The following is a 27,491-nucleotide window of genomic DNA, read 5'->3' as shown; positions in this document are numbered from 1 at the left end:
CTAGCCACAATAGGAAAAAAAGGATGCCCCAACTTCCTGACACCCACCATTTAGATATTTGTAAATATTAATAAGATCAGTTGATATTACATGGTCTTTCTGATTTAGTTGAGTGTTACAAAATACACTGAAAACACAATACAAATGTGAGTTATGCTTAGCAAAATCTAGGAATTGCAATTACAGTTCAGTCATTAAAGCAGTGTGATTCCCATTATTGTTTTTGTAATATTCTCACTGTCATGGTGCTGCATGTCCTCATTCACTGGGAAGGAATATGTGAGTTGAAGGGACCTCAAGCCTCTTGCTTGCTTGTTACTCTGTTAGTCATCCAACTTTATAAGCTGGGCTAAACCATGTAGTCTCTTCCCCCATGTAAATCTGGCTAACTCGAGGGTGCAATATTCTGATAATCCCCACTAAGAGATGGCTTACTTAGTCAGAGTGAGATGAACTTAAAATAAAAACAGAAGACAAAAAAACTGGCCTGGTTATGACAGGGGATCAAGAGAAAGTCCATGCTATAACATATGAAGACCCAGGGAGCTACAACTCCAAAGGAAGTGTCAGAGTGTCTTTGTGCAGGTAAACAGGCTGTTTTTGCTAATTGACAAAGGAAAGTGGCAAATGGGGGACTCCAATGTTCGTGTCTGTTTGGTGGTGGTTCTGAAGTGGCACCAGACTATGCAGATCAGTGTGCTGATTTTCTCTGTCACTTCAGTATCTGTCATTTCTCAGTCTTGTTCTCTTTTCTGTTCTCATTTATGCTGCAGAGGTTAAAACCTAGTAATGGATAATAAACCTGTATACTCTTAGGCAGAGACCTTCTCTAGAGCTGAAGAACATCTGAAACTACGCTCAAGTGCAGATCAGAAGCTTGGTTAGGAAATGCAGTAGGCGATCAATTGGAAACTTTTCCCTTCCCCTATCCTAAAGCTCAGCAAAGCCTACAGAATATAATGGCTTCCTAGAACTGTTGCATAACATCTGAAGCTCAGTGAGAGCAGAGGTCTGGGATATCAGATGCAAAGTGCCTTTCAGGAATCTGTGCATTAGAAATTTGCTAAGCAGAGGAGGACTTCCATTAAATTCTGTGCTAATTTAAGAAAATAATTTGTACAGATGGAATACTCTAGTTATTTTTGTCAATAATTAGCCTCAAAAAATAGTAGAGCTCTACTTTTTTGTGTGGATTTTAGCTTACTGCCTGATACAGAGAAAAGGCCTAAAAATGTCTGGGTTTATAGTTTATTAGCACTTTCTGGTTCTTGTTCCCTGTCATTTAGAAGGTCAGTCAAGGTGATGATGGGGGCAGGGAGGAGGCTCTCCAGTGTTACAGCTACTTCTACAAGAAACACATCATGAGCATTGCTAATGGGTCTGTAGCCACCTCCTTTTCTCAACATATTTTTCATGTTCTTTCCAGTGTAGCTTTTAAGTACCATGCTATTTTTGTTTCCTTTCCATTTTGTGTCCATCTTGAGGAGTTTTTCATAAAGGGATATATCACTTGTTATTTGCTTGTACATCACTGGAACTATGTATAATTCTGTTCAGCAAGGAAGTAATTTTCAGCAGCAGTGGTGGTAGCAACCAATAAGAAATGCACAATGGGAAGTTTCTACTTCTCTGGCTTTGTAGCCTCATAACTGTTTATGCAATGATCTGCCACAAACTCTTCCTCTTCACTGCATTCAACTTGGATATTTTCAGTACAGACTCATTTAAGTTCTGTTGCTGTTTCTACAAGCTGTGCCTTGTGATGTTAGGTGTTTTAAATTAATATGGCACATGAATATCTCTCTTCTCTTGGTGTTAAATAAAAACTATTAGTCACATTTATGTTTCTGCTTTCTGCTTCCAGATAATAATAGCATGTTTTCCCTGGCTTGTAGTTGATCATGCAGTGAAAACAACTGCCAACAAAGCTGAGATTTCATATCTCAGAAAATGACCCTGTTGTGATTTGTTTTGGTTATTTTCCTGCAAAAAGAGCTGAATTGCCTAGTCATCCTTAAAATGCAACTAACTACCAGATGGTAACAGGCCTCTAATGTTCTGACTATAGATCCCTACACAACAATCAGGGCTTCATAGTCATCATGATAAATAGTCTGTAATTCAGAATTTATTGGAGTTACACGAGCTTATCTGAGTAACTCACCACACATTATAGAGGCTTCTTTTATAGAGCCTTTCACACCGAGTGTTGGACCGCAGTGAGAGGGCAGTTTTTATTCTCCAGTGCAACCTCTCTACACTGAGCTATACTGTAGAAAAGAAATATTAAGGTAACAGTGATGAGTCCCTTCTGGTGCACATAGAAGGAAGGGGCCAATAAGGGCAGAAGAGTGAGAAACCTAGATCCCCACCCTAGCTAGTCCAACAAGTTTGTGCAAAGGCAGCCCTAGAAAACTGCCTCATTATTTATGGCGTTCCACATTACAGGATGACAAGGAACTGGACTATGAGTAATAATATAGGCTTTGAGCTACTCCTGTTACTGCAAAAGTCCATAATTTAAAGATCCCTCTAACACTTTTTTTTTGGAAGGCATTCTTTATTGCAGACCTGAATACATAGGGAATTGCTCCACTTAATGTTCATGCTGTATGTTGTATCGATGAAAGTTTATATTACCCTGTCCCATACATATGTATTAAATTTCCCAGAATGATTATACCTATTCATTCTGTTTCCTGGAACTTACTATCATGGTTACATAGTTATTATGAATGCACATCATGACAAGAGTCTCTTTCAATGTTCCCTGGTGGTTGTGGAGACCCCTGCTGGTATTTTCATGGATGTCCTCTGTGTGAACTCTTAGTTTTTATTCCTTTTTGAGCATCTTCTTGTAGGTCAAGATATCTGGATCACTTGTGCTTCAAGTTTTGCAGTGTTCCTCCATTAATAGCCTCATTGTTTTAGGCATTTCACATTCACTCTGTGTATACCAGCTAACATTTAACACTAAAAAAAATTAAGTTTATGTACTAAGGTATCACTCCCAGGGATACATAACATGCAACAATTTCTTTATCTTAGATTGCAAAGTGCAAAATCTACCAAAACAACAGAGAACATTACTCACCGGGAATCTTGAACTATCAGTGTTCATGTGTACACAGTACTGTTCATTTGAACACTATTACTGTTCCCGTTACTGCCTCGTGGTACCCAGGTGCCCTAGAACACGTGCTCAGTTGACAGGAATTGAAGACTTCACTTGGACAGCCACACATAAATCTGAGGGTTTCCACCCTGTCTCAAATATTAAGGCATGACTAATGTTGTTTGACTACATGTATTGCAGAATAGAAGGGGAATGGAAAGACTTAAAACTGTAGTTTAACCTAGTACAGTTCCAGGAATCCAACACCTTTTCAACCTTCTCACTCTGCCATGCCAAACCTGAATGGGAGTTGGAAGTGGCAGTGTGAGTTTAGCCCTTGAGCAGCACATTGTAGGTTAGTGTTACTTCTTGTTGGTATAGAAGTGTTTGCCCAACCAGGCTAGATGGGACATAATCAGTATCAGTGCGACTAGAAAACATTAGATTTTAACAGTTGTCATTACCAAATGTAGAGGTGACTCTGCAATGAATGCCCAGGAATGAATGAATGAATTTGTGGACAATATTTTAAAATCAGATGGAAGACGTGATGCATTTTATTAAGGCAGAAGTATTTCTTCACCTTTATGAAACTCCAGGAAAGGCAAATCAGAAATAAAATGACACTAAACTTGGAAAAGCTCTCTATTTCCCAGAGGCTATAGCCTAACTCAGATGGAAAATTCTTCTATCAACTTTTCCTCTTTCATCACTTTCAACAACAGACAGGCAACAAACTTACCTCAAACTTCCCCACAAATATCTTACTTATTTCCTAGAGATTATGGATGTAGTGCTGCAATGAGAAGTGATCTGTCAAAATTTTTGAAAAATAGAAATCTCAGACAAAAAAATCTGTTGCAGGAAAATGTACAACATCATTGAGCTTTTTTTTTTTTCTTTTGGATAATGGAGTGGGAAAGAAGGAAAAGTATTCCATGTTGATCAGTCAATTTAAGTGCTCCCAGGCTTTTAACAGCTATTTTAGGCATTACATACACTTCCAATTTTTATATAAGTAATATCAATTATGAAACATATGGCTGGCAGTAACATTCTTAACTCTGACAGTTGACTTCAGGTTTTAATTTTAAATTCTCATGATGATAAAAGAATTTTGCTCAGTCAACACTGATAGCCTGAGGACCACTCATTAAGACACCTGTCTGTTTTTCACTATTGTAATGTCTCAGCTTCTACCAATTGAATGAAGACTGGTGAAATTAAATTAAATTCTTGCCTTCTTCAGTCAGAAAAAGGAGAGGCTTAAAACAACAGGCAGGTAGGAATGATTTTTTTTTTTCATAATTTGGTTTTATCTGCCTTTCATGAAACCTTAAAAGGGATAGGATGCCTTGGGATGTGGATGGCAGGAACTTGCAGGGTTATTATTTTGCATGTATCTGTACATCTGTAAAAGACCAGAAGCTGGAGTCTGTCAGAGCTACTGAGGCTGGTGGTTGCAGTTTGTGCTGCTCTGTGATCTGCACACAACAGGAGACTGCTGTAGCCTACAAACAAGAAGCCCATACTTCTTAGCAACACATCAAATTCAGAAGAGCTGTATTAGAAAGTGTTCTCTTCCTAACTGTCCTGATACATGGTACTGAGACAGAAGGCGGCTGAGAAGTCTGGAGTGTCTCTCAGAAACACCATAGCCCTGATGATCTAGCCTTTTTTTCTCAGTCTGCCAGGTGTACAGGTGTCGATCATGTCACAACCCACATTATTGATGGCAATAACTTAGTCTCTGCCCCATGAAATGAAGAATTAATTTAGCCATCTGGTAACTTTACTTCACATCTAATATTATCCACCAGAGAGCAATGGTTCTAAAACATGATTCCCCTCTGAGCTGAAGCTTTGAAACTCTGACTTAATAGAAGTGAGACTTTAGTCAACATTTGAGAAACTCCTCACTGTGCAACTTAGCCTCATGAGGCTTAAGGGATATCTAAGAAACAGATGGGGAACAGAGTCTAATAATATACCATCTGGTCTCTGTAATGGAGTATAAGTCAAAGCACAAGGCATTTCTCCAGCTGTTCCATGTAATAGGGATCTTTGTAAACCAAGATGTTACAGTAAAGTCTGTGACATTAAATCTAAAACAATAATAGACATTAGGTTTATCACATGCCAAAAATAATAAAAATGCAAACTTGTCCTAAAGGAAGGTACCTCTCAGTGCTCTGTTTTGCTATGCATTCATGAGGTGCTTTGCTATCGTTTTATGAGGTACTTTGCAAAGAGTAAATTTCAGTTAATACATTTCTCTAATATTTTCTTCTGTGCTGAACTAGGACTGTTCATGCTCTGCACTGGACCTTCTATGCTATGCATATTGCAAAATCTCCATCTTTATAAAAATGAATACAACTTCAGTGTCAACATCCATAACTACAATTTGTCACCTGTTTTGGTGATGTACTCAAGTGGCACTGTAATGTACAATAAACAGTGAAGAGGAAAGGCTGGAAGAAAAACATATTTATTACCTGCAAAGGCACACAGAGTAGTCTAGAACTGCTCAGACTTCTGTTTCTCACACCTTTACATTCTGCCACATCTCATTTCCTATCACTTCAGTCCAATTCTGTTACATGTATCTTCAAAAGCTTTCCATTCCAGTGTCATGTCCTTGGGTTCTTTTCATGTGTGCATTCTTTGTCATGAAAACAGGTTCTGTTCCTATTCTGTGTACAGATCTGTAAAGCCAAATGTAGAGTCCACTCCACAATCTACACTAGGCTTGGGTTTATAAGTTTATCGTGCTATTGCCACCTGTATCTCCTGCATAGTACACATATAACTATGTCTTACTATCATAAAATAATATGGGTGAAAAGAACCTTTTGAAGTCATGAAGACCAGCATTCTGCCCAGAGAAAAGATAACTTTAAAGCTAGATCAGGCTGTTAAAGACCTTGTCCAGATGAACTTTGTGATTTACGAGGTTGGAGACCCCACAGAATTTGTTTCAGTTCTTAACCTCTATTAGGGCGAAGAACTATTGCTTTACACCCAACAAGTAACAGATTTGCAAATATTTGTGATCCGTGTATTCCATCTTGCTCCTCAGTATTGTTTCTGCTGAAGCCTAAACATGCCAACCATGCCGCTACCATACTGAAGACCTGCTTGATTCTTTGATTTTTTGAGGATTTGGACACTTAGTGTATAATCAAGTTCCTTGTATGACTACTCAGTCTCAGTTGTACTGGACAGAGGATATATTCAAAAGCAAACAATGCAGTCTCAGATTTCAGAACATGCCTCAGTGTTTTCACAATATTTTCACTATCAACATTACTTTAAGGATAACATGTAGTAATTGTAATGCACTCTAAACCATACTTGTCTGTAAAGGAAAATGAATTTCCTACTGATAATAAATGGATGGGTTTGTCTGTAGAAACTTCAGAGCAGCTCTTGACCTTGAAGTGGTTGAAAAAATAGTGTTTTCAAAGCAAATAGTTTTAAGAATCAATTATTTCTCCCAGTTCTCTTACAGTCTGGCTGTATTTTTTCAGTTTCAGAATTTCACAGAGAATAGTGGGCATTATAATAGACCTCTAGAGATCATCTAATCCAAACCCCCTGCACAAAATAGCGAACTTTGAACCTTGATGAGATTGCAAAGGAAATGCCTCCAGGAAGGTTTTTAAAACCTCCAGAGAAAGAGACTCCACACCTCTCTGGGCAGCATGTGACAGTGTTCCCTCACAGGAATGAAATTTCTTCTCATGGTCAAATGAAATTTCCTGTGTTCCAGCTTGTGCCTGTTACCCCTTGTCCTGTCACTGGGCATTACAGAAAAAAAGACTGGGCCCATCCTCTTGACACCTGCCCTCTAGGTATTTATAAGTGTTGATAATGTCTCCTTGTAGTCTTTTCTCCAGGCTAAACAGGTCCAGGTCTCACAGCCTTTCCTCATAAGGGAGATGATTCAGTCCCCTCCATTATCTTGGTGGCCCTCTGCCGGACCTTCTCCAGAACTTCCTTGTCCTTCTTTAATTGGGAAGGTCTATAACTGGACACCATGCTCCAGATGAGGCCTTAACAGGGCAGAGTAGAGAGGGAAGATAATCTCCCTTGACCTGCTGGCCACGCCAGGAGTAGAACTGATATTGCTAGAGACTGAGGCAGAAGATTCACCTTCAAGACTAGTCTCTTTTCCTGTAGAAAATGCTTTCTATTGTACAGGAAACAAGTTTAAATTTGTAGTTTTACAGCAATAGAAAAGTTAAGAGCCCTTTGGTTTTGTATACAAAAGCTGACAGATCTTCTCTCCAGTAGGTAGCTTTTGACCAGTTGCCTGTGATGCATTTGGAGACCTTCTTACCTAAAGACAGGAACAGAATGAAGACTTCAGTGACTGCTACATTTACATATTATGCTTGTAAAAAGATGTGGAGGACAAGATTTAGAAGAAACCTATATGACCTTACAGAGTTTGTTTTAAATTAAACCAAAATTCTGAACATCTACAGTTCATGTCTTTGTAATCCAACAGAAAAATACAGAAAGGACTACAGGGTAAGGTAACTGCAAAAATTTGGTAGTGTGTACACCAATGGAGAAAAACATTAGGATATAACCTCAAGTATGTCATTAAAAGTACCATCATTAAATTTTGAAGGATTGAATATAGTCAATGAATACAGGCAATAATGAATGAATACAGTCTTGAAAGATAAATGCCTGCAGATGAATGTTTTGTAATCAGACAGAACAGAAATACAAATACCAGTTGGGAACAATTGTATTCTGTGTGGGAGGTGAACTGGGTGAGGTGATAGTCAAAAAGGTCACAAATAGAAAAGACATATAAATAAAGCACTTCTGTATCTTTGGGGATGCACAGTGTTACAGGAACGTAAACCACGAGTATTCTTTCACAAATGGAACAAAGAAATGGTCAAATTTAAATCTTCATATTTAAGTCTTCAAATGAACATGGGAAAAAAGTATGTGATTTTTTTATATTGAAATACATTGAACTAGGATAATTGATGCTATTTAGAGAGAGTACAAGGGATTCATTTCACAGTATCAAGCTATTTCTATAGAGTGAATGTTATGAAAGTATAGTGGAGAGGGTCAGGCAAATCTTGTCCCCACCAGGAAACTACTAAATCTGAGAATTAAAAGTACAAGAGGAAATTATATTTTAAGTAGGCTTTACCTTCTGAATATATGAAGTTATTGACCTATAATTTGCAGGTAACATTGCATATGTGAAGCTTTAGAGTCTTGCTCAGTCCTTCTCAGTTTTTAGCATTTCACTTCATGTTAAGGATGAAATAAGTAGATGTACCTTAATGGCTAGAATGTGTGTTTGTGAAACATTCTGTTGTCTGTCTTAGATGCTGTCAAATCTAAGTCAATGGGGTGTGAACATTCCAGCCCTACTGAAATTTGGGAGTTGGAGATACAATATGCAAGGGAAAACAAAGTACGATGGGCCAGTGGGTGTTGGTAACACATAACTCCTGCATGTCCCCAAAACAGGAAACTAAATTAAGCTCCCTACACTACTTTCTGGACATGCTGAGAGACTTTCAGATATTGTGAACATTCTCAGACATACCTCATCAATACAGCTAGATATGTTACTTGACAATTAAGATTGTGAATTCTGTCCTTCTTGTTGGTAACATTGTGTTTAAAATCCTTTGATTATGAGCTTTTCTTAGCAGGGAGACTATTACAACTTACCTCTCTCAAAGCTATGGCAGTTTGACAGAAGAAGGCACTGAAGAAGAAAACCTAGCTCTTAAGGCCCTATGTCAATGTTGGGAGGCACCCACTTCAGCCACTGACAGTGATTTGCCAATACTTTGTATAAATGTAGATATCTGCAGAGGAACATCAAGGAAAAAGCCGTTAAGGCAATTTTCCAGGACAGAGCAAATAAAGAACCAAGAACAGAAGGCAGTCTAAATTTCACTTATGATACGCTAAGTGTCTTTGGTCTTACTAACTGCTAGTTAGTTACAATAACATCTCTATTCTAGACATTGAAAGAAATGTTTTCTTTTAATGATGCTTCAATAATATTTCATGTTCTCCTAGGTTTGTCCCATCCCATCCCAGCCTTCTCAGCCTACTGCTGTTCCAAATCCAGTTCAGTCTGTCATACACATCCCATTACAACCAAGCTGCCCAGGCCGAGGAAAGATGGCAAAACTCATCAGTCCAGAAGAGATGACATCCAGGGATTATTATTTTGATTCCTATGCTCACTTTGGAATTCATGAGGTAATATTTATTTTTATTTCAGTATTTATATATTTTTTTTATTTATTAGTTATTTATCCCCCTCCGTGCTTATGATTATATTCCTCTGCCTTTCCTCAGAAGATTGCATAATCTTGTTATATGACAAAAATATGAACTTCTCTAGAGATTTGTACCCAAAATCTCTGTCCCACTTAGATTCTTATGTATGAGTTCTCCACAGAACTCCTATTAGTTACTTGTACAGTGATGATCTTTACAGTTAATTTAGTGCATTTAGGAGGGTGGTGAACTAACCCAACCACACATGGAAACTATGTTATTGCTAAGTTAAGTCTTTTGTTCCCTTGCATATTTGAGCAGAGATCACAGCGGAACAGCTACTCAGTGGACATGAGAAGCCAAGTGATTTTTTTGACTCCTGGCATGTGTACTGCGTTTGCATGGCAAGGTTTTGGTAATGGTGGAGGTTACAAAGTTGGCTTATGTGAGAAGCTGCTAGAAGCTTCTCCTTGAGGAGTGCTGAGTGTGTGGTTCTTATTCCTGGCCAGACCAAAACACAAGGTCAGTGAAGAAGTGGGGCAGGAGGTCCTCCAGGTGCTGGAGCAGATATTCTTCTGCAGCCTGTGATGCAGCCTGTGGTGAGGCAGGCCCTGCCTCTGCAGCCATGGAGACTTCGTTGTATCAGAAACCCACCTACAAACCATGGTGGACCCCATGCCAGCTCAGGTTGATGCTCAAGGAAGATGTGACTCCATGGGAAGTCCACACTGAAGCAGACTCTTGACTGAACCTGTGGAGAGAAAGTAGCCCACACTGGAGCAGCTTGTGGAGGACTGTCTCCCATGGGAGGGACACCATGCTGGGGCAGGGGAAGAGTGTGTGAGGAGTCCTTCCCCTGAGGAGGAAGGCACGGCAGAGACTATCCATGATGAACTGACTACAACCCTCTTCCCTGCCCCCCTTGCTTTATGGGGAGAGAAGTAGAGACATGGGAAGTAGAGAGGTGTTAGGGGAAGATGTTTTAAGATTTAGTTTTTATTTCTCACAACCCTTCTCTATTCTGATTGGCAATAAAGTAAACTAATTTCCTCAAGTTGAGTCTGGTTTGCCCATGACAATAATTGCTGAATGATTTCTCTTTATTTCTACCAATGAGTCTTTTGTTATATTTTTCCTGTCTTGCTTGGGAGGGAGAGGGTACATGGCATCCAGCCAGAGTGAACTCACAGCATGTTACTTGAATGCAGAGGATGCATTAATAGCCCAATAGCCTCCAGTAAATACACTCCTGGAAAGAATTCAAAGTACACAATGGACCATATTTACCATAAAAAAGTTTTACATGATCCAAGAGGATCCAAGAGGCCAGCAATAGGAAGTGTCAGTTTTCATAAATCACATAACAAATAATATCCATTACTGTACTGATTGTGCAGTGTATACACAAACAACATATTTATATCTGCCAATTATAGAATCACAGATTCACAGAATGGTAGGGATTGGAAGGGACCTCTAAAGATCAGCCTGTCTGACCCCCTGCTCAAGCAGGTCCGCCTAGATCAGATCACATGGGAACATGTCCAGGAAGGTTTTGAAAACCTCCAGAAAAGGACACTCCACAACTTCCCTAGGCAGCCTGTGTCAGGGCTCCCTTATCCTTACAGTAAAGAGGTTTTTCCTTAAACTTAAGTGGAACTTTTTGTCTTCTAGCTTATGCCCATTACCCCAAGTCCTATCACTGTACACTACAGAAAAAAGTGCTGCCCCATCCCCTTGACATACACCTTTCAAATACTTCTAAGTCTTAATACTTCTCAGAATTAATATACTTCTAAGGTCCCCTCTCAGTCTCCTCTTCTCCAAGCTAAACAATCCCAGATCCCACAGCCTTTCCTTGTAAGAAAGATGCTCAAGTTCTTTGATCATCTTCATGGCCCTGCGCTGGACTCTCTCCACAAGTTCCCTGTCCCTCTTGAGCTGGGCAGCCCAAAACTGGACACAGGACTCCAGATGAGGCGTCACCAGGGCACAGGAGAGGAGGAGGAGAACCTCCTTCCACCTGCTGACCACACTCTCCTTGATGCATCCCAGGATGCCATTGGCCTTCTTGGCCATAAGGACACATTGATGGCTTGTGTTTAGTTTATTGTCAACCAGGACTCTCGGGTCTCTCTCTGCAGAGCTACTCTCCAGCAGGTCAATCCCCAGCCTGTACTGGTGCATGAGGTTGTTCCTCCCCAGGTGCAAAAGGGCAAGTGCAGCCCTTGTTGAACCTGATGAGGTTCCTCTCTGCCCAACTCTCAAGTCGGTTGAGATCCCATTGAATGGCAGCACAGCCTTCTGGGGAATCAGCCTGTCCTCAAGGTTGCCAGTGCAGCATTCAGAAATTCAGTCCAAGGAAGAAGATAGAGCAACAATTGATTTGGAAAGAGACCTAAATATTAAAGACACATGAGACCTCAAATCAGATTTTTCTGATGATGGAAGGATACAGCTCTGTAGGCCTCAGGAATTGCAGGGGTTACCTGAAGCCTCTTGTTGAGGCTGGGAAGTAGGAGATTGCCTCCTTTCCTGCAGGAGGTGTGCACTGGTGGAATATATGTGTCAACAAGTAAAGGACCTGCTAGAGGAGGTTGGCACAGTTTGCAGAATCAGGGACATAAGGAAGAGACTGACTGAATCTTCTCCAAGACCCTAAAGATACAAGAGCCTAAGTCCCCAGCTGTAGTGAAAGGAGAGGTAAGTCAAGAGTTTGTACTTACCAAGTTTGGAAGTGGAGACCCCTCTGATGGTTAAAGCTGGAAAACTTGTGACTTGCCGCTTCTGGCAACAGGTGGAAGGCTCCTGCAGATCTGTAGGTACAGAAGAGGTTCATTGCCTTCTTTGTAGATGAGGGGCTGGAAGTTTTGTACAATGAAGAATCAGAACCAGTTGACCCTGAGCCATACAGGGGCACTAGGAGGAAGCAAAAAGTGGTAGTAGTGGAAGGCTCTCTCCTGCAGATGGGTCCCCATCTGCTGACCTGGCCTGATGTCTGGGCGTTTGGGTCTGGAACATTTTAGAGAAACTTCTGACATTTGTGCAGACCTTAGACCAGCCTTGGATTACTACTGCTGCTACTACTCTTCCACATGAGCACCAATGAGACTTGGAGCATATCAAGTGTGACTATGTGGCTCAGGATGTTAATCAACAGCAGGCTGTGCCAGGTCCTCAATTCCAGCAGTGCAAATACAGGTTCTAGTAGAAGTGCTCCTGCAGGTTCGCAGCTGCTTGTGCAGCTGATGCTTTTCAGTTTTTATGTCTATGAGTCCTTCTTTGAGGATTAAGATCTGCTAAGAAGAGATGTTCACCTGATAAACCAGGCCAAAAAGCATCTTTGCCAAGTGTAAGCACACACACAATAAAGGAAGTGCCAAGAGGCAGTGTTATGGGAGAAGGTTTTGTATGTTTTCTGGAAATGAACATGACAGAAAGCCTTTCTGACGTGGCTGTACACTTACCTCATGCCAACTGGGATATTAGCAGGAGGAATTATAGGTCAGTGTGCAGTTGCACAGCTACAATCTCACAGGGATAAAAGAGATGCTGTGACATTGATTGGAACGCCACAACAACTGGACACAAGCTCTTTAGAAGGGACAGACTGGGAAGATGACAAGGGAGACAGAGCAGCGGAATGCACAGTATCATATCTACTGTGAGAGTGATAATGTCCCAGCTAAACTGAGTCAGGATTAAATGGCAGACCAACATGGCTAACGTTGTGGGTGTCTTCTTCAGACCACCTAATAAGGAAGAAGTAGATTAGGTCTTCTTCAGACAACTGAAGCAAGTCTTATGTCTGCATGAGACATGAATCTGATTTCTGTTCCATAGGAGACTTTAGTCACCCTAACATCTGAAAGGAAACAGAACAGGACATAAGCAATCCAAGACATTTTTTGAATGCGTGGTATATTTATAATTCCTGGCACAGATGACCTGAATCAGTGGGAATGGGTGGGTGTGATGCTCTTCTGGTCCTGATACTTGCTAGAAAGAATGAACTAGCTGGGGACGTGGAGGTTAGCTGCAGTGACCATGAGTATGGATGTTACTTTTTATCCTGAAATTCAAAAGCTCCTTTGACTACTTGCTTAAACTATGAAATGATGGCAGTAGTATAAGCAAAAGTTAAGCCTTTGAGACCTAACAAGCATTTTGAGAAACTTAAAGTGTGTATTGAATGGCCTATGGTTCTCTTAAAAATTAAACTTGGATCTTGATATCAGTGCTCTTTATTGTTGTAGTTTGACTGAAAAATACATGTGTGAGAGCAAGGTGTTCGTGGCATGAAATACAAGTACTGTGGCTACCACTGAAGCAAAAATCAGCACCTAATATTGACAATTTAAAATAGTGAGATAGCCGTCTAGGTCATACATTGATATCTTCTGGAAACTGGTCACATAAATGAGTGAACAAGAGCAGTAGGGGAATGCCATACAGCACAGTATCTCTGAGCTTTGCTATGGACTTCCTGCATCACTTTGGGTAAGGCTATAAGGACCGTTGTCTTATAATGGTTTATAGAATGGTTTCTTTTGTGTTCAAAGAGGAACCTCAGAAAGTCCCTCTGTTGAGGCTCTATGTTGTGCATGATTTAGGTGGAAAGGAAAGCTTAGATTTCTGTAGGGCTTTTATCTATGCCCAAAGCAGTGTTGTGGTTAGATTACACTGTGGTTGTAAATTGTACCAGTGAAGTAATAGAGTAATAAAAATTTATGAAGGACATTGTGCTGCTTCTTAATAGTTCAGTTCTAACCAGATAGCATTTTACAGTTGCTTTGATGTGTAAACATGTGTGCTTGAATAGCTCTTCATGCTGTGTTAATAATGCTTACATTGTAATAAGGGAATGCGTTTATCAGCAGTGTTGAACATGTATAAACACTTCAAATAATAACACAATGCCTTTTTTAATCACAGGAAATGTTAAAGGATGAAGTGCGCACATTAACATATAGAAACTCAATGTATCACAATAAGCATGTTTTTAAAGATAAGATAGTCCTTGATGTTGGAAGTGGCACGGGAATCCTCTCCATGTTTGCTGCAAAGGCAGGAGCAAAAAAGGTGTATGGGGTAAGACGACTTTGTGTAATATTTTGAATTTGTGCATTATACCTGAGAATTTGGCTTGGTAATTTACCTCCTTTCTATGACTTGCAGTAGTGGGCCTTTTCCAAATTGAGGTATGATGTATTTTCTTGTGTGGAATCTTTGTTAATCTGGTACATATCCATATTTCTTCTTGGCTGCAAAAATGTTAAAGGGACTTTTTCCTACTCAGAGAGGTCAAAGACACTATCTTTCTTTTTGAAGATCTTAAGTTCTGTAACTTTGTAGCCTTGGAAACAAATTTATTTAATATACTTTTCCCTGTATATTAATTACAACTTGGCAAATCATGTAAGAAAGCATGTGAATGTTTTCTGTGCCTACAATAATGCCTTTGAGAGGCAGAAGGGAATTATTACCTTAAATACGTTGAACTTCAGGAGCATGAAGTGCAATTCTCTGCAGAGCAGACATTAGAGATAGCGTAGATTTGCTTTCTGGGTATATTCAGAGTTATTTGTACTGACTCTAAAATTATAAATACAATTTCTTTTTGCTTTGGACTTCTGTTTGCTTTGGAGTTCTGCAGACACAATGCAACATAGAAAAGGGGAACTAGATTCTATTTCTCTGTGTACTTTGACAAAATTGGTTATTAAAACTTGGTTCACTACATCTGCGCACTTGAAGACACTGATGTCACTGAGTATCTGAAGTGTGAATCTTTATTACTGATAATGATATGTGAAATACAAGGACTCCTGTTCAACTTTCAGGCTTATATTGTCAAAATTCAATGTTAATTTTGAGTGCCTCATCTAAGTAACAGACTAGAGCATGGAAGTATAGATAGCTGAAATCAGAAGGTGCCAGGAAAAGTTATGGCATTTAAACGTGAGACAGTATACAGAATTGGCAGCTAGAATGTATTTCTTGTAAATCAAGTACACAGTTCATGATCTTCTCTGATGCAGGAATGCAGATCTCATGCAAGGATGTTGCAGTGCTGTGAAAGTATAAGCATACACAAAATGACGATGCTGTTCTTCTGACATCCTGTCTCCCAGATCCCTGGCCATATGGTCTTACTCCTTCCCTTGAGCTGGCACTGGTACTTACGTGATTTTACAATGAGACATCTCAATGGCAGAAAATTCACCCAGTAAAAGAAAAGTAAATATTTTTCCACAGATTTGTTGTTGTTGGGCATTTTTTGATTTGGATTTCTTTATAGTTCAGTCTGTACCTCAGTCATTTTTAAAGCTCAGTGGTATGCCAATGTCAACTCACCCATGGATTGTTCAGCACTCAAGCTGGAGAATGTGCTGTCCAGGAAACTAAGCACTCAAAGGAACTCACTTAGGTGTGACACTTTGCTACAGTCTAAGAGTTTCACCCTTCTTGTCACATGACTTCCCCACCATGAACCCTGTCCATTGGAAGTTGCAGAGTTGTATTTGCATTAGAAAAGCAGATAGTTCCAAGATCTGACAGTAGTAATCTTACAGTCAAATTCAGACTTTATGGTCCTATTGGCAAAGAATGCCAATAGAATCTAAACGTTCCTTTTAAAAAAACAAACATTTGCTATGAGCTGTTACATAGAACTGAGATGTTCCAGTTCCCTCTGTACAACTAGATGTGATTTTTCAAGGGGCATGATGTAGAAACTGTTGACAAATGCAGATTGTTGGTTTTCTGACTACAGACACACTAAAATCACTCTCATCTTTCTCACTCTTTCCCTTCTAAAGGTTCAAATTCATGCACTACCCTGTCTGGTTCTTCTTATCCCTTCTTACTGTTAGAACTTATTTCTTGTCACTACCTCAGCCATGTGCTAGAATCATCTCTGAGTCTTTAAGAAGTGTAAATCATAGAAGCTGACTCATAGGAAGATTTATATTAGAAGACCTCTGGAAATATCTAATCCAACTTCCTGTTCAAAGCACACTTAATTTTAAAGCTATATTAGGTTGCTCTGTGTCTTGTCCAGTCCAATTTGATAAAATATCCAAAGATGGAGACTCTAGATCCTCTCTCAGCACCTATTCCAGTACTACAATCAGCAGGAATTTCTTTTGCCACAGCTCATGTCACTGAATTTCTCCTGTACTTCAGATGAGGGTTTGACTTTCTCTGCAAGCTCTTTTTTGATAGTTGAAAATAGCTGTTGGACTAGGGGGAATCTCTTCTGCAAGCTAGCCGGTATACTAAGTTTTTCATCTTTCTTCATATTCTCTAACCCCAGCCATTGTAGGAAGGTAACAGGACATCATCCAATGATGGCATGTGGTTGTTGGTGCTTGGGAGGGTTGAGTGAGTAACAGAAAAATAATTATCCCTTGAAACCTTGATTTATTTGCTGCATTTAGTCATACAAAAATCAGCACAATCACTGCAGTAGAACTGAATTCTATAGTATTAGAGAAGTTTGACACATAAAATGGACACACATGGCAGATGTTAGGTGATTTGAATAAAAAAGTAGTGATGAGGACACAGCCCAGGAGAAACAGCACCCCGGTAAAAGCACCCCAGTAAAAAAGGAGACGTTTTTCACAAAATGTAAATGTGTTTTGTTTTAAAATACATGAGGAAATGTAGCAGCATGCTAATTCATTACCTTCAGCAGATTTTTGAAGGGAAGGAGGCAATATTCTGAAGTAGAAGGACTAAATGAAGTAATATGATTAATGAATTATGCAGTTTTGTAGTTAGACGTCTTTTTTCTACATTTGAAGAATTTCAAAAGCAGTCTTTTCTAGGTGTGAAAGTTTGACTCAAACATGGACTGCAGGTTAAATATTAAGATAGCATTGATCACAATGCTCTTTCTTTAATCCTTTCTGCCTTCAGTAGATTTTGGTTTTATTCATATAGCTGAGATCTCTTAACATCTCTAACACATTAACACACTTTTGTCTTGCTTTTTTTTTTTCTTTTTTACGTAGATTGAATGCTCAAGTATATCTGACTACTCAGAAAAAATTATCAAGGCCAACCACCTGGACAACAGTAAGCTATATATAAAAATATTACCTTCAAGAGAAAGAGAAGATAACTGTTTTGCTTTTTCTGATTAACTGATGGCTTGTGGTTTATATGTAAATGGTAGTTTTGCATAATATCCTTATGTAAATACAAAATGAAACACCTAATTCTGGAAAGTATAACAATTCCTCATGAGAGGAGTTGCTTCTAGGCTTACAGATAACAGAAGTAAATGGGACTCATCAACAGGCAGTTTGATTTAGCAAAGCAGACAGGAGGCCCCATATTAGAGCTTAACTTTTCAATTTAATTCTACCACCTTCATTGTGGGGGTGACAAAGCACTGGAACAGTCTGCCCAGATGGGTTGTGGAGTCTCCTTTTCTGGAGACATTCAAAACCCAGCTGGATGAGTTCCTCTGTGACCTAGTCCAGATGGTCCTGCTCTGGCAGGGGAGTTGGACTACGTGGTCTTTCGAGGTCCCTTCCAACTCTTAAATATCTGTGATTCTGTGATTTGAATTCCACTTACCTCTTAAATAGAATTGCCGTACACAAATTAATGTTGAAATAAGGTTCAAAATGAAAAGTATTCTGTATCAATACAGATGTTTCACTAAGAATTTCTTCTGACTTCCAACTTTAAAAAACAATTTTTTAAAATCATATTGAAACATACACACAAATGCAAATGTTCAGGGATCAGAATAATAGTATCATAGGAACATTTATTTTTCTTGAAAGGAAAACTGTTGAAATTTCCAGGGATGTGAAAACACTTCAATTAAAAAATACTAAAAATACTCCTAACCTTCTAAAAACTCTGAACAAAAAACAATCACCAGCAAGCTCTGTTTCATGTCTTCTGTCCTCCTTCAAATCACTGTATGCAAGGTATCTTTGGAACAACCTAAACCCCAGACTTTTTTAACTGAGTCTTTGAGAGAGTTCTTGTTTAAAAGTGCTCTTTGTGAAGAGCTTGCAGAGCAGGAAAGGTTGTCGCTGGCTAGACTGGATAATTTGTCCTGGCTTTCAGCTGTGTTTATGGTAATGCTATGCTAGTCTATGTGCAGGAATAGATTTCTGTTCTGGTTTGGATCTGTCCTAGTTTTTATTGCTGTCACCACCAGCTTCTAACATGGAGCTATTTGGGAGGAGAATTTATTGTACAGTATGCATATTCAAGTGGTGTGGTGTGAAAGAAACAGCAGTGATATGGGATATATGCGGCCAGCTGGTGTATGCAACACTTGCTTCAGAGAAAGAGGGAAGCAAAGGACCAGAAAATACTCTCTTCCATGGAAAAAGATCTCTCTCCTTTGGCAGGAGACTTGCCTGGTCAAGTTCAGCAGCCTGTCCAACTGCAATTTGGTCTCCAATATAAATGAATTACAGAACTGAACCAACATTTACACTTACACACTTCACACTGACCCACAGTCACTTTTATTTTAATACAGACAGGTATTAAAAAAAGCCAGAGGATCTTGTTGCTCATAGAAATTTTTCTTTTTTCCCCCCCTAATTGTTTAGAGAAATGCAGAGTCAGCAAAAAAGTCTGAACCAAGAGAAAACCCACTGTTTCCAGAACAGATACAATACAGCTGGGTACAGCACAATCTGTTCCTACGATGCCTTATGAAGATGTTTCATCAAAGTGAAGGGAGGTAGGAGGAACTTGTGCTGCTGCTGCTGCTTACACTGTGACTGTTCTAGGTATAAACAGAGGGATTCAAAATATGCAGGTGTGTCAAATCTGGCAGCTGTCAACAGTACTAAAATGAACTCCAAAAGAGTTGTGGCAGTGAAAGTTCTTGAGAGAAAAGAGAACTAAAGAGAACTCTTGGCTGGAGCTCATAGGCCTGAAGAGTCTTCAGTATAATAACAGATGAATTACTGAGCTTTTAACTGTGAAAGGAAGGAGTTCAAAGAATGGGAAGGAGAGGAGAACCCTGTTCTTTTCCAGTCAGGTTGCCTGTACCACCTGATATTTGTGTTACCAGTCTGAATCAATATTCCCAACTTCTTAGGGGACCAGTCTGGATTTAAAAGTTTACTATGCAAATAACCTGCTTATATCTGGTTAGAGTTATACTAGTACTGCATGTATTTAAAAAAAAAAAAACCTCATTTTCCTTGGGCTGAGTTCTAAAAATCACTCAACCTACAATTCCACTTTTAAACAGATAAGTTAGATCTACCTAAATGAAAGTAACTTCTTCTTCCTCAACTGGATGTTGACCGCTTTCATAAAAAAAAAAAATTCCCATGATTAAAACTTGCCTTTCATTAAGTGTACTACAGTAATCATACCAATTAGCAATGGAAAGTAAAATATTTCCTTCTCATTTTATTCCAGAATTTTAGAGTTTCACTGGTTACTTTGTCAAGGAAGAATCCAGAAACGTGAGATTTTTACCCATTGCAACAAACAATATAATATATTCTAAATCAATATAAATAGGAAGACAAACCCAAGCTGAAAATTGTCTAAATAATTTGGAATACATTTCTAAATAGGAAATATATTTTTAAAAGTGCAAGTATGATGGGTGAACTGTCTGGAGATCATAAAACAAAGTTACTTGTTGCATCTGACTAAATATATATATACCAGAATCAACCAGTTATATTAATTAGTTGTTGATTTGCTTTTGCATTGCATACCCAGTCTCCTGCAAGTAGTATTGACAGTAATTTAGTGCACTGTGTTGTAATAGCGTCTCTGAGGATCTAATATTCTACTTCATCAAACTTCAACCAAACTTTTTCATTTCCTTGAAACTAATTTTGTGACAAAATACCTGACAGCAATGTTTTCCAGCAGTCACTTTAGATAACTGTGGAAAGTTATGTAAGTCTAAACCAGACTGAAGATTCAGAGTGAGAATGCCAATATGTTATAAAAGTTTTTATCATGAATCAGAAAGAAATGAAATATGATTTTTCATGAGACAACTGTGTGTGTACAAACTTTCTTGTTTGTGTACTGTAGGACTAGATCTGACTTTCTCAGTTGAGTCAGATCCCAAGGATTCATAGAAGAAATAAGCCTTGATTTCCTCATTATGAAGCCAGATTGGAATTGAACATAGGTTGGAATTAGGTCCTGGTTCCATAAATCTCTAGTATCTCAGTGATGAGACCATGTATGTGCAACTCAGGGGTATTTAAAGGATTCTAGGTAGATTCTTTGCGTTGCTTACTCAGTGATCTTGAAATCTTCCAAATGGCATGTAATATGAAATCGTACAGGTAAACAGGTAAGGCTCATTTTTCTGGGGTTTTTTTATATGGGTTTTATTTGGTTTGGGCTTTGTTTTTGAATATTTTAAGGTTTGGGGGTTTTTTTTTCATTTTATACTGATACTAAAACTTACTGCAAGTAGTTTTAAAATAGTGTAAAATCCATTGAGTCGCAGGGAGTCACCTCTTATCTACAGGCATTCAAGAAAATAATCATACTGAAAAGATCAGCCTGACATTCACCAGTAGGGAACTTGGTCAGGTGTTTTACTATGTGAAACATATTTCTTTGGATTCTTTTTTCAGTAATCACAATATTTAAAGGTAAAGTGGAAGAAGTTGAATTACCTGTGGATAAAGTAGACATCATCATCAGTGAATGGATGGGTTACTGTCTGTTCTATGAGTCAATGTTAAACACAGTCATCTTCGCACGAGACAAGTGGCTGGTAGGTGTTCTGCATGTCATGTCTGGAGCAATCAGCATTTATTTTCTCACTACAAGCCTTCCCTCTCCTACTGTCACAATAACAAAACACAGTTACATATCTAAATGCTAGGTCTTAGCCTTTAAAAAGTTTAGATACACCGCCGGTGAAATTTGTATAGACACATTGCTACAGGCTGCAAGAGTTGCAGGTATTAAAGCTGATGTGACAATCTGAAGGAAAACAATAAAGGCATGGAAGGGGTGCTTGTCTGGTTTTTGTATGTGCAGTTCAAAAATGTGATGTCTTTGTCAGGTGAATAGATTACGAGATCCATTTCCCCACAATTCATCAACAGAAACCTGGAGGGCTAATGTTTCCAGACCGTGCTGCTTTGTACGTGGTAGCAATTGAAGACAGACAGTACAAGGACTTCAAAATTCACTGTGAGTAAAAGCCTAACAATAACATTTTTCTATGGTTATTTCTCTAAAATAATTGATTTATGAGGGCCTACTGTAATGTCTTCGCTGTCAAAATTTTGCAAAAGCCAAGAAATCATGCTGAATGTGCCAGAATTGATAAAAAATGAGAAGACTCTAGCAATGATAAATTCAGGAAACTTGCAGTAATTTAAAATGCACAAAGAAATGATGCATGAATAACCTGATGTAGAATTAGCTTAGAGTTACATTTATACCCCATCTCTATTTTAAAATATGTATTTTGGAAGGTAAAGTTTTGTTGTTATTTTGTTGTTATTTTGATTTACATAATCTCACATAACTGCCATTAAAATTGGCAATAGTCTTTTGCCATCCAGGTGGTGGGTTTTGTTTTTAAAATGTATAAACCAGAAAAATTAGTAAGATATAAATGAGCTATAAATTTTAAGAAATAAGCTTAGAAAAAAATATGTAAGAAGCTTGTCAAGAAGAATAAAAATTGCAATGCTTTTTAAACTTTTAAAAACACTTTTTGTGAGAATTTTTATGTGAATAATAAGGATCAGAATTTTCCATTTTCCCTTGATACGAACAAAGTCCTGAACTTTTTCATTTAGTTGATAGATGAATAAAATGGACTTTACCTTTACATTTAAAATGGTTTGCTTTTTTTTCTTGAAATTTCATTAATCAACAGTTGTTAGTGACCTATACATGTCACTTTGTTCAGCCTCCTGTTCAAAGCAGGCCAGATTTCACAGTTCAAGGTCACTGCAGGACTGCCCTGCAGTCAAGAGATGGGGATTCTGCTTGTTCAAATGCCATAAGTATACTTATGTGTAAACATGTTTCTGAATATCCACTCAGAATTTTCCTTGCTGAAACTTGCCTTCATTGTCCCTTGTCACCTCAAGGGAATCTGACTTCTGCTTTTTTTTCTGTAGCAGCAGATAACAATTAGATCTCACCATTAGTCTTTGTTGTCACAGGCTAAGCAAACCTGATGTTCTAGGACACTCCTCTTTCCTTAGTGTGTGTGGTTCACACTCATCATGACAAGGTCATACTCCTGGTTCACATTCAACTTGATGTACCCAAATTTGATTTGTTTGGTCATAACAGTTTGGCTTATGAGTACCTTTTACATTATATCACTCTTTTTAAAAAAATATCTATTTTTAAGTTTTCTTTCTCTTTTAGAGCTGATTGGTTTCACTGAAAGGCATTTTGCTTATTTTGGAAAATAAGCAGTTTTATAATTAAGAAAATATGGAAAAGCTTGGATAAAATTTGTGGGTTCAATCAACCTTTAAATTAAAATGCTTAACTCTTCGTTCCCTGCCTCTCAGAAAAGAAAGTTTGATGTTTCTGTAATCAAATTCAATGCTAATACACAGAACTGCTAAAGGGTAAAAACTGTTTTGGGTCAAAATCAAGCCCAGTGCAGTGAGACAGTGATAAGAATTTCTACATAGGTTTCAGGGAGAATTATAGCTACTCCTTAAATGCACTCTAGATTTTTTCTGCTCAGTTATGTGATGACTTTGGCAGTTAAATGCCTTAGAGAAGTTACAGATTCAAAAGGATATATGACATATCCATTCTGTACAGGAATCAAAGCCATTTTGGCCTAAAAAAAAAAAATCCCTTATGCTTTCTTTCACCTTGTTTTTGAACCCCTTCCTTTCTAGGCCTTGAGTCTTTTTTTTTTTTTTCTTTTTCTTTTTTTTCTCACAGAAAATACATCTGTTTTCGGGGTTTTTTTTCATCATTTAAAAAAAAAAAAAAAAGTCAAGGTTTTTTTTTTCTTTTCTAAAATGTTCTGTTCCTTTAAGACACTTTCTTTTCTCGTTTGACCTCTTGTTTCCCTTCACCACTCATCTGAGTCTTCTTCAGTTTCCATCTCAGTACCTATCTGCACCACCACCTTCTCTTGGTTTTCAGTTTATAAATCCTTGATTGTGTCTCTGTACATTTCAATTTTTTGTCTTTTTCTCTCTAGGATGCATAGAGTCTTGGCTTCCAAGAGCCATCATATTGGTTAAGAAGTAATGCAATATGAGATTTCTCAAAAAACATCTGATGAATTCTGATTACTCAAACTTTATTAATGCTACAGAGTACTACAGTAGTGATTTACTCTTATTTCCTACAAAATGTAAAATATAATTATGTCTTTTAACTCCTGTAAGAGGTCTCTGCCTAATACAAACTTGGGGCATGTATTTCAAAGGTATCCCATGTAGGCCAAAGCACATCAAGTGATAGAAGCTCCTACAACTCTGTTAATAAATTGTTCCTTCAGCGTTTCCTAGTTACTCGTTTCTGAGTAATAGTATAAAAGCATATGGCTTCTATGAATATAAATATGAAGTTCCCACATGCTAGTGATGCCTAAAATGAAAGTTTTGATCACTAGCTCCTCTGAAATACTGAGAAACTCATAGCCCAATAAAGTGATACCATATAGAAGGACTGTTCATGTCCATATTTGTTCCAGTTTTGAAATTATTTGAAACTGATTTTTTTGCTCATACTACATAGTTCTCTGGGAACACTGGCCCTATATGCTCTGAAAAACCAAGATATTTCAAACATGCTCATTATTGCTGTCTATCAATTTGCCTTGCTTGTGTTCAAACAATTCTTTTAAAAGTTCACAGTACTCAATTTAGACTTTTAGATGGAGCAAATGGACCCTGACTCATGTAATTGATTCATAAGGCCCAGATTTTACTTTTTTGAGGTTTTTTGTTTTCTTTTGTTATGCAATGTTAAAAGCAGAGCCAGCATAATTTTAAACATTTCAATGTTTTCATTTTGTTCAACAAAAAATAAAAAGGAAAAAACCCTCATCAGGCTAAGAAGCATTTATCAGAACAATCAGAACAGTTCAAATATAGAAGATCAGCATGGCTTATAAGTCTATTAAAAAGGGGATATTTTTTCTTTTTTGTGATGATGTACACATATAGTTTAAGATGTGGATGCCTCAAGCACTGAAATGCACCTGCAATTTTACTTCTGTCAGTAATTCACTTGCTGAAACTAAGACTACTTAAATAATTAAAATAGCATGCAAACTGATGATTGAATAGCAATCTATACAAAAATGATTAACCAGAATGGATAGGAAATGACAGAACCTTAGCAACTGTTTCCAAATCCCAGCCTAACATATTATATGATTTTGGGTAACACTCTCAAACGTGACCATCCATGACCATCACCAACAAATCTCATAAAACGTAAGAGATATACAATATATAAAGTTTTGGGGAGACAAAAAAATAAGGGCCTCTTGCTCAAAAAAATAAATTGAGGGGTTATTTTGCCACAATTGCATTACCTGTGAAATAGCAACGATGACATGGACCAAAGAGCTAGAGGGTGGATCTGAAAGTTAGGGGATGGTAGAAATTCTTTCAAATGAAAGATTTGAGAAATAAATGAAAAAATAGAATTATTACTGCTAATCTTTTGACACATCCATTTGCATTGACAGGGTGGGAGAATGTGTACGGCTTTGACATGACCTGTATTAGGGATGTTGCCATGAAGGAGCCTTTGGTGGACATAGTAGATCCAAAGCAAGTGGTGACCAATGCCTGTTTAATAAAGGTTTGGGAATTCCAAATATACCTAATTATGAATGTTTACACCTAGGATTCTTTTGAGACCTCTACTTGCGTTTTAATAACAGCTTTGTATGTTTCTGACTAGCTGCAGAAGCCATCATCATAAAGTGCTATCACACTAAGAAAGAAAATTGTGCAGTTTTAAATTAGTAAGTACTGGTATGTTGCACATGCCCAATACTGTCACCTGAACTATGTATGATGATACTTCGATCGCTTTTGAAATACCCAAAATCAAGATGCTGCTTATAGCTGTACTCAACTGGCTACTGCAAACCATAACTTAAAGACTTACAAATTATATATGTGCAAATACTAGATAAATAGAGTTACGGCGTATGTAGATATTAATTTTAATTACCCTACTTTCTTGTAAAAAGAGGTTGGAAATTACTGATAGAACGCTTCTGAGGAGAAGGCCTAAATTAATATTGTTTGCAGTAAAAAAGACTGAAGGTCTGATGAAGTAACTCTAATTTACTCCAGAACATGAGAATTGGAACCTAATTTATTTGTATAACTTCCTAATTCTTAGCCTTACCCAGAATATTACTGTGATCTTCTAGCCCCAAAATCTGCAGCTGGAGGTTAGCTTCTACCCTATCCTGCATATAAGACAGACTAGCCACTACTTCCTGTTTGCAAGACCAAGTTAAGCCTGCTCTAAATTAAAAGCTCTAAAATTCCTTCCATGTGAAGGAATCCTTGTCATGTGGGCCTACTGTCATGAATAAGGCTGTCCACATCAATAGCAGTGTGGTCGGATCTGGTCCATGAATCAAAGAGTGTGCTCATGTATCCCACTTATTTCTAATATTTTGCCTTTCACTTTTCACCAGTAACAAACACAGCATTAAGCATTCCCATAGGCAAAAAGAAAAGACATACCTTTAGTCAACAGAACCTTTACTGAAAGCAGTAAAAAGAAACAAAAGTAGAAACTGGAAGCATGTATGCAATGAGGTTCATCTGCACTGAGAGGATCACAAGATGGTTGTGTCTGGAAACAGCCTGAGCCAGAGTAAGTTAAAATTGCAGTGCACACAAAATAAAGAGCTATTTGGACCGTATAAATTATGTCTGGAGAGTGAGAGATCAGGTGGCAAAATGATCTGTCTTCTCTGGAAGAGGAAGTTGTAAAAGCTGCATGTCTTTAAATGAACTGCAAATCTTAACATCTTCTTTAGAAAGCCTTCAAAAGTAGGCAGACAAAGTTTTTTAAAATGTTCCTATTCATGCTTTACATTTAATTCTATGTGGTCTGGCATCTTTTGTCCACACACTGAATTGTGCTTTACCACATAATGGCACCTTGAGAGCAAAGTGAGTAATAACAATCCCATTCCAAAATTTGTCCTTAATCTCACAAAACAATAACTAAAAAAAAGAGAAAATTCTCAATAAAAGTCAGAAAGGAGGGAGGTTTTTGTTTAAGCTAGCAAATTGAAAGCAGGAAAAACTGAGGCTGCATTTCTTTTTATTTTATTTTACTTTGACACACGGTTTATTTATATAAAGTGCATTTCTTTGATCCTTAGAATATTTGTGAATTCGGAGAGTAATATTAACCTAAGAGAACATTTGAGAATAAACAAAGCAGTAATGTTAATTCAAATGTTTTATTACAGCATTTCAAGATGATACAGATTATTCTGATTAGCTTCAAAAAGGGATTTTTTTAGGGGTGTATTCAACCCATAGCCATCCAATTTAAGGTGTCTACCAAATGAGTCTGATCAGTCAATAGGTGGACTAGTCATTAGATGCATTCCTAATAGTTCAATCAGAACCCTGTGCTCTGTAGTTATTTCATTTCCCAATTGAAGATGCTTTGATATGTTCTACAAAATCTGAAAAATAAAACAACAACCCTTCATAGAATCTTATAATGGTAGGGGTTGAAAGAGACCTTTAGAGATCATCTAGTCCAACCCCCACTGCTAAAGCAAGTCCACCTAGATCAGGTCACACAGGAACACATCCAGGCAGGTTTTGAAAACCTCCAGAGAAGGAGACTTCACAGCCTCCCTGGGCAGCCTGTGCCAGTGCTCTGTCCACTTCACAGTCAAATAGTTTTTTCTTATGTGGAAAAAAAAAAACCAAAAAAAACTTTTTGTGTTCCAGCTTCATCCCATTTCCCCTTGTCCTGTTGCTAGATACAACAGAAAAAAAGGATGTCCCAACCTCCTGACATCCACCATTTAGATATTTGTAAATATCAGTGAGATTCCCCCTAAATTTCCTCTTCCCCAGACTAAACAGCCCCAGTTCCT

The 27,491-nt window shown here is 38.1% G+C and overlaps 1 protein-coding gene across 1 annotated transcript in view; it reads left to right on the top strand.

Moving 5' to 3' along the window:
• The window catches only part of PRMT8 (protein arginine methyltransferase 8), a 48,982-nt gene that overhangs the window by 9,038 nt on the left and 12,453 nt on the right, over nt 1–27,491 (top strand). The window contains exons 2-7 of the mRNA XM_061988831.1: nt 9,194–9,379; nt 14,336–14,491; nt 17,422–17,485; nt 21,013–21,155; nt 21,493–21,580; nt 25,086–25,201. Coding sequence (XP_061844815.1) covers nt 9,194–9,379; nt 14,336–14,491; nt 17,422–17,485; nt 21,013–21,155; nt 21,493–21,580; nt 25,086–25,201 — 753 coding nt within the window. The remainder of the gene's footprint in view (nt 1–9,193; nt 9,380–14,335; nt 14,492–17,421; nt 17,486–21,012; nt 21,156–21,492; nt 21,581–25,085; nt 25,202–27,491) is intronic.

Source organism: Colius striatus, chromosome 1, assembly GCF_028858725.1.
Source record: "Colius striatus isolate bColStr4 chromosome 1, bColStr4.1.hap1, whole genome shotgun sequence".
NCBI classification, from domain to species: domain Eukaryota; kingdom Metazoa; phylum Chordata; class Aves; order Coliiformes; family Coliidae; genus Colius; species Colius striatus.
Note: the sequence above shows the minus strand (reverse complement) of the source record. Positions and strands in the feature narration are given on the sequence as shown.